Source organism: Salvelinus sp. IW2-2015, linkage group LG3 (genome assembly GCF_002910315.2).
Source record: "Salvelinus sp. IW2-2015 linkage group LG3, ASM291031v2, whole genome shotgun sequence".
NCBI classification, from domain to species: domain Eukaryota; kingdom Metazoa; phylum Chordata; class Actinopteri; order Salmoniformes; family Salmonidae; genus Salvelinus; species Salvelinus sp. IW2-2015.
The window spans coordinates 3824381-3832887 of NC_036840.1; the positions used below are offsets into that span (position 1 = coordinate 3824381).

The window sequence follows — 8507 nt, forward strand, 5'->3', positions numbered from 1 at the left end:
CCTAAAATGAAATACAATATGAAGTGAAATAGTTTCCTTCCCAAAAATGTTTTAAAACATTATGTTAAAAAGACAGTATTTTCTCTGTTGGAATGTTATGCTACCGCAACAACTGAATGGTGGGGCGTTGTATACCGGTCATTGATTGGTTTTTTTTTTTTAAGAAAAAAAGTATTCGACTGCAAGGCGTAGACCGCTGGATTGGCAAGCTCTATCCTCAGGTAGAAAATAACAAGCCAATGTTTAAACAGGTCGGTTGAGATACACTTTGAATGTAGGGTTGTATGTGTCTTTTCCAATTTATGCTTGGCTGGCCACAAATACGAGGCATGAGGAGAGTAGGATGAGTTCAAACAAAATTATTGTTATAGTTAACAGAATAATGAACTTTAAAAGTGAGATTTTCGGTGGAGGCCCTGGCGGACAGTTAACTTCTAACCGCCGGTCCATCATTATTCTAGGAGAGTTCATTTCAAAACTCTGATTGTATTGAAACTGATTATCATCATCACAAATGTAGGAATAGATTCCGCAGAGGTTTTTCAAACGGATGTGTTGTTTTTATGTGTTAGGGTACATGTGATGTCAGGCTACTGCATGCGATCACCTTCTGACCCGTGTATATGGCTCCTCTCCTCTCCTGCTGCCCCACTAGTCATGACTCGAGGCTCCGCCTTCTCTCTGATGGGGATTATCAGTTTGTTATGGAAGCTAAACTCTCGAAGGACATAACTCCATTCTTAGAAGGGTAGTCCACAGGGGTGCCACATTAACTGTCGCTAAACTAACTAGACTACATTAGAAAAAGAGAAAACTCCATGCTGGTTGTTGATTTCTTTTCTCGTTGTCACGAAGTCATGTGACTGAGATTGCTTGTGGGATATTTTTGTTTTTCCGTGTGTCCGTAGGCAGGTTGAAACTGTGGGAAAGAGCTGTGCATGTCACTGCTGGGCTCAGTTGTGTATTAGACTGACTGCTGGTGCCAGAGGCAAAATGCTGCTTGTGAAAGCCTGGCCGGCTTCGTCTCACCCGCTCTCGTCTACCTGTGCTTTGGGTATCTATCTGTTCCATCGGACTGATCTGGAGGAGTTAGATGGCTTTTGGGCTCTGTCGTTGTCTATGGTGCCCCTGCGCATTATGTGTCTTGTTGACCCTACGGATGGCTGCATAAACGGCGGGTCACGTGTTGCCCCCACCTGCTCCCCTTTCTCTCTCCCCCCACCCCATGTCTGTGTGGTCGGCCGCCTGCAGGCAGAGGAGCCGCCACGGGCAGCCATGAGAACGCATGAGGCACCTGGAGCCAGCTGGCAGGAAAGCACGAGGAAGCTGCTCAGTAGAGATCGACCCCCAGACATATGCTAACAATTGCTACGCTAGGTTATCTACATGATCTACATAACACTGTGGCGACCATTGGGCAGGCCTGAGCGTGGGCCTATCTGCGCATCAAAGCTAGTATGCTACAGGTTATGCTTACATGAAGCTACATCCACCTATTTGCTGAGCGCGTTGGCGAGGGGACCGTAGCAGGTCTAGCTGCCATAAGGGGCGTAGTGAGTTGTCGAGAGATTAAAGCTACATGCTGCCCAATCACAGACTGGGTTCATTGTCGACTCTGGTCCTCATAGAATGTTGAAGAGAATGAGCTTTGCAGCGATTCCAGGTGGAGCTTTTGCAGTATTGTGTGACAGGACATGTAGAAATGTTAGAACAGGTGTACTGCGTGTGGTAAGACATTACTGTCAAGCTTCTGCTTTTGAAATCACACACTTGTCCCTCTCAGGCTCGCAGAGAGAAAAGATGAGACGAGGAACACAACAGAGCGTCCTGTCGACCGACGTGGGAGCAGATCTTCTTACAGAGTCCAGGGACGAACGTCTGTCAGCTCCACCTGAAACGAGAAGGATGGCGTGCCTCTGGAAGAGTAAGGGGTGGTAAAACAGTCAGAAGAGCCGACGGGATCGAATACCAAGTAGGTCATAAAGTTTATCTTCGAGATGAAGTTTGAGGAAATGCATAGATGACTGGAATGACTGTCTCTTTGGCCTGGTGTGTACCATTCAGAATTTTTTAATACAAGACTCGGAAATGCTACAGAAAACAGTACGAGGATTCAAATCCATGAAAAAGTAAGTCCCCCGATCAGTTTTGAATTTTACATGCAGGTTGGTTTAATAAAGTGCTTTTTAATAGATAAATAATGATCTGTGTGTTGGACTTTGGTTTAATATCTTATCATCTTCTCCATTGAATATTCACAAGGGAAACCGTTGCTCTCGGTATCAGATAGATGAGATATAAACTTCCCATAACAGCAGCAGTACGAGAACTGACCAGCAAGTGCTGTCCAATCATTTGTGGAGATTGAAAAAATTGCAATCCAGGGTTTTATACAGAATGAAGTAAGAAACTTCCACCAAGGTTGTTCTGTACACCTCATCGTTGTCCCGTTCCCGCTTCCCTCCAGACTCATTCTGGCAGATGCAGAGAGACAAGCTGAGATCAGAGTCGTTGACCAGTGCCAGACTGAGAACACGCCTCACTCACAAACCCACTCGTCACGGTATGGGTTGGGTGTTGTGCGCTGGTGTGTGTGGTTGTGTCGTGTGTTGTGGTGTGTGTGGTTGTGTGTGTGTGGTGTGTGTGTGTGTGTTGTGTTGTGTGTGTGTGTGTGTGTGTGTGTGGTGTGTGTGTGTGTGTGCCGTGTGTGTGTGCAATATACACTGAGTGTACAAAACAATTATGAACACCTCCTAATTATTTGAAGGTTGTACCCCCCCTGCTGTTTGTCTCTCCAATTCCATCGCGGGCGGGCATGGACTCATACAAGGGTGGTCGAGAAGCTGTCCACCAGGGATCTGGCCATGGTTGACTCCAATGCCTTCTACAGTTTTCAAGTTGGGCTGACTGTCCTTGGGTGCGTGCGGACCATTCTTGTACACACGGACACTGTGAGCGTGGAAAACCCAGCACAGTTGCAGCTTCTTGAACACAGGAACCGAGGTGGCCCCTGGCAGGCCTACTGACCAGTTATCCGTGTTCCAATGCACTTAAATATTTGTGTCTTGGGGGGGGCCCCCCCCATTGCACACAAGGCACACATACACACCCATGTCTCAATTGTCTCAAGGCTTAAAAATCCTTCTTTAACCGGCTCCTCCCTCTTCATCTACACTGATTTGAAGGATCATGGCTTTCACCTGGATTCCACCAGGTCATTCTATGTCATGGAAAGAGCGGTGTCATTTATATGTTTTTGTTACTCTCAGTGTAGTGTGTGTGTTGGGTGTGGGTGGTGGGTTGGTTGGGGATTCCTTTTATTTTGTCCACGACAGAATGTGTGTAAAGTCCAAAAGCTGGGCTGGAGTTTCTTGAGACAGCAAGCTTCATGATCTCCTGATTGTCCTCTGCAGTCACAACTCATTAAGAAAAAGCAATTTGCCACCGTTTGAGAACCACACAAGCACTGACTGTTGATTCCTTACAAAGTTGCTTGTCTTGCCTACTAGATAAAAAGCAGGCCGTTTCTAAACAAAGCAAGATCCTCTTGTTTTCGTATTATTCTTGCACAATATCTGCAATTTCAATACGCCTTCAGTTTGAACAAAGTTGATGTTACGGGTCTGACATGCATGTTCTCTATCTATCTATCTATTCTATCTATCTATCGATCTATCTATCTATCTATCTATCTATCTATCTATCTACTATCTATCAGTAACTCTATCTATCATATCTATCTATCTAATCGTATCATCTATTCTATCTATCTATATCTATCTATCTATCTATCTATCTATCTATCTATCTATCTAAATCTACTAATCTATCTATCTATCTATCTATCTATTCTATCTATTCTATATCTATCTATCTATCTATCTATCTATCTATCTATACTATCTATCTATCTAATCTATCTTATCTAGCTATCTATCTATCTATCTATCATCTATCTAATCTATCTATCTATCTATCTATCTATCTATCTATCTATCTATCTACTATCTATCTATCTATCTATCTAGCTATCGATCTATCTATCTAGGTCTTATCTATTCTATCTAATCTATCAGCTATTATCTATCTATCTATCTATCTATCTATCTATCTATCTATCTATCTATCTATCTATCTATCTATCTATTTCTATCTATCGTATCTATCGTAGTCCTATCTATTTCTATCTATCTATCTATCTATCTAATCTATCTATCTTTCGGTATCTAGTCGGAATCTAGTCGTGATCTATCTATTCTATCTATCTATCGTATCTATCTATGCTATCTATCTATCTATCTAGTTGGTCCCGTGTGGCTCAGTTTGGGTTAGAGCATGGCGCTGTTGCAACGCCAGGGTTGTGGTTCATTTCCCCACGGGTGCGGTAACGCGAGGGACTAATAGTATGAGAAGCTTGTACCAATTGTAAGTCGCTCTGAGTAAGGAGCGTCTGCTAAATGACTTAAATGTAAATGTAGGTCTATCAGTCTCACCGGCTGTGACACGTATCGGGGAGCTTCCGCTTTCTCCTGGCTTCCCTGCTGAACCGCAGTCAGGACCAACTACCGGGTCAGGCCAAGTCATCGCAGGCCCAGAGGGAGAGACGCATGGGTCTCCGCAGAAGGGCACGAGAGCAAGCCGTTCGAGGAGACTAGTCTCTCTCTGGCTCGAGCCCTGGCTGAGGTAGAGGCGGTGAGTGAGTAGGGACATTCTTATCCATTAAGCGCAGGAAACGCTTAAAACGAAGTACAAGATAAAGTATTGAACTCAGGTCGCATGGTTGCATGGAGCCAGGAACTGTTAGCATTAGCACGACAGAGTGGGAACATTCACCTAGCACGAGCAGAGGGAAACATGCACCCGATGCTCCAACCATCACCTGTGGAGATGGGTGTATTGGTGAAGCAGTTGCCTTCTGCAGGAGCATTGTTATAAAAGTGCTACTGTGTACAAGTGTCTCAGTTAATGAAGACTGGAAGATAACCTGAGGATAGAGATGACGTGACAGTTCAGCGGATTAATCTAGAAGCGTTGTTTTAAGCAGGTATGTTTTATTTTTATTAAAAACTCTTTAATGGGCGTGTTAAGGATCCTTAGGGAATCGTATTAAAGTCAAAGCGGCTCATTATTTTGCTGAGTGAAAGTTGAATTAGTATAGACACTTGTGGTAACATCCCTGAAGTCTGAGCAGCTTACGTTAGCCCAATTATATTCATAAAACCAAAAGTACGTGATTGAATGTTTATTTAATCATAATGTTGCATTGTAAGTGAGTGTTGTACAGTGCCAAAAACGATATTCAAGTCTCTTCTAGCATGAAAAGTGTGCACATCTCGCTACAATTATGTCATGCCTGCCGCATGATGTTGGATTACCAGGATAGAACCTCAAAACAACTACCGCGTCCCATTAGTGCATAGTGGCACTACTTGTCCCTTGATTATGCACACTTCTGTATCTGTAAACCCACCCTCCCCGTACTGAGGCTAAGTCACTGAGGGGGGAGCACGGAGTGGCGCTGGCTTCAGCAGCTGAGGGCATCGCTGGGTGAGCCACCCTTTGAGGGTGAGGATGTCTGACATGATCGGACATTTTGATGACTGGAATGAACGGCGGGGGAGACCATGTTCAGCTCCATGGACCTGCGTGTTCCCGCCCGGCGGGTCACTCAGACGCCCAGACCCTAGCCATGATGCTGCAGGAGCAGGCTGGACGCCGTGAACAAAGAGAGATACGGTACGGACTTTAAACCCTGCTCTTATCTGACAGACCATGCGTAGGGGACCAACAGTTTACCTGACTTTAACCCTGCTCTGTCATTGCGCAGAAGCATGCGTGAGGACTAGACATTACGCTGAACTTTGTAACCGCTGCTCTTATTGCCGACAGAACATGCTGAAGGACTAACATTATTGAACCTGACGTTAAACACCTGCTGACTTATTTGGACAGACCATGCTGAGGACGTTAGACATTTACCTGACTTATATCCTCCTCTTGATCTGGACAGACCGATGACTTTAGGGATCAGACAGTCTTACGCTGGACTTTAGCACCCTCTCGTTATTGGACGACCATGCTAGGGATCAGACATTTACCTGACTTTAACCCTGCTCTTATTGGACAGACCATGCGAGGGACCAGACATTTACCTGACTTTAACCCTGCTCTTATTGGACAGAACATGCGAGGGACCAGATAAAAACTGTGGGTCTCATTGCCAGGAAACACCCCTAGTGACTGATCTTTATGTATTATCAAGTTGTATGTTAGGCGGATAAAGTTCCTTGGGAAACATTACTGACACATTGATTTGATTAATCCATGTTGGTCACTTCATTGTTGATCGGTAAAATATGCCTCTTAGTGCTTGACGTGAGGGAGAGCTTCAGGGTGTCGGCCTAGCTTTCTCCACCCCTAAGGCTGGCTCATCCTATCAGTGGGCTACGTGCCTCGGGTTTCTGTGGCGATGAAATTGAATTAATTAGACAGTAATTGATTGGATATCCAGGGATGTGTGTGGACACACTTGTCTTCAGGGCAGAAGCTTGTTGGCTCTTGTCTGCAGAGTGTGATGCCCTGTCTAGATGAATAAACACAAACCTCAGATACTGCCAGTTACAGTACCTAGAAAAGCTGCGAGGAGCTGACACTGATATACTGTAGTTTTATTCAAGTATTGATCATTTACCCAGTTAGCTGTCAGAATAATCTATTGTATTAAGATGATTAACACTTGGTTAACATTGGGAGCCTGACACAGTTTGAAATCAAACAACAGTATTTACTGGTTTGGGCTTATTCAAGATACAAGGTCTGTTACTTGCTTGTTAATATTGTACTGATCTTCTTGTCTGGTGATTAGCAAAGTATTATTTCACACAACCCTAAGCTTAAGTGACATTTTAAAGCGAAGTGTTGTTAATTTACCTAAGGCCTTTATTGTTTTTTGCTTATAAGCACAATCGATAGAGACATGCCTCATCAGGGTGATTATGCTGAGTTGGAATACGATTTCAGCTCCGATGGCAGAAAGCCCTCTGAATTAATTTCTAAACTAATTAGTGTTGTGAGGTAGTGTTGTGCGCCTATATGGTTTATGAGTAATGAACTGGCTTTTTGTCTCCCGGCTTTGTCTTTAAGAGGAGCCCTATGGGTCTGCAGTGGGGATTTCCATGAACATCCAGAGAATTGAACCACAAAGGACCAAGGGATTCTGAGAAGTCTCAGAATCTTGTTGGATGAATGATCTTTCTATATATTCAGTGGCTGAATACAGCTGTGAAATAAGTCTAATCAATCCCTCCCTCCCTCTCCGCCTCCCCCTCTCTCCCAGACTGATCCAGGAGGAGAAGGAGTCGACAGAGCTGCGGGCGGAGGAGATAGAGAACCGTGTGGCCAGCGTCAGCCTGGAGGGTCTCAACCTGGCCCGTATGCACCACCCCGGAGCCTCCATCACCGCCTCGGCCACCGCCTCCTCCCTGGCCTCTTCCTCCCCGCCCAGCGGACACTCCACCCCCAAGTTGGACCACCGCAGCACCGCAGACATGGAGCGCATGGGTATCATGACACTGGTACGCTGCTGGGGTCAGGACGGGCTGTGYGTGTGGTGGGTGGGTGGGTGGGGGTTAGTTGTGTGCGTATGTATGTGTATGTACGAGTGTATCCCAGTCTTGACGAAGGCTACCACAGCCGTATCGGGCTCTGTCTGTATTGTGGTGCAGGACAGGGCCAATAGAAGCACCTGGGATCAGRATTCAGTATGCTGTGTTTGGCCTCTCTTTCTTTGTTCTCAGCCTTGCTCTTTCAATAGACCTCATACGACTACTTCACCTGAGCCGCCCTTGATTATTCTAGAACGGAGAGTAAACTCAATTTGATGGTAAACTAGTAACCTCAAATGACCCTGGACCAGATTTCAAAGCAGCTCCAAGAGAGAGCCAGACATAGATTTTTTTCATAAGCCAGCCACTTGTAAAAGCATGTATTGGCTTTCTTTCAACTTTATTTAGATGGTGTTCTTTCCTTGATGGATTGAGTTGCATAATCTATCTGGCTGAGGTTCATTACTCCTTCATTGTAGAGCTTGGCTTGGTTTGTGTGTGTTGTAGATACCAGGATGTGATAGTCTGTGCTATGTTTGTTTACTATGTTTTAAGGACTTTTTTATACTTGCCACTATTGTCCTATTGAGCAATAAAAGTACTGTCTGTTAGGTCAATAAAAGTACTGTCTGTTAGGTCAATAAAAGTACTGTCTACATTAGGTCAATAAAAGTACTGTCTAGGTGTTGTAGAGATTGATGTGTGTGAGGTGTTACTATAGTGTAATAACAGTATTGTAGAGATTGATGTGTGAGGTGTTACTATAGTGTAATAACAGTGTTGTAGAGATTGATGTGTGAGGTGTTCTATAGTGTAATAACAGTGTTGTTGTAGAGATTGATGTGTGAGGTGTTACTATAGTGTAAAACAGTGTTGTAGAGATTGATGTGTGAGGTGTTACTC

General features: G+C 44.5%; 1 protein-coding gene across 1 annotated transcript in view; it reads left to right on the forward strand.

The window, feature by feature from the left end:
* The window catches only part of ppfia2 (PTPRF interacting protein alpha 2), an 81679-nt gene that overhangs the window by 27385 nt on the left and 45787 nt on the right, over positions 1–8507 (forward strand). The window contains 1 exon segment of the mRNA XM_070436465.1: positions 7337–7574. Coding sequence (XP_070292566.1) covers positions 7337–7574 — 238 coding nt within the window.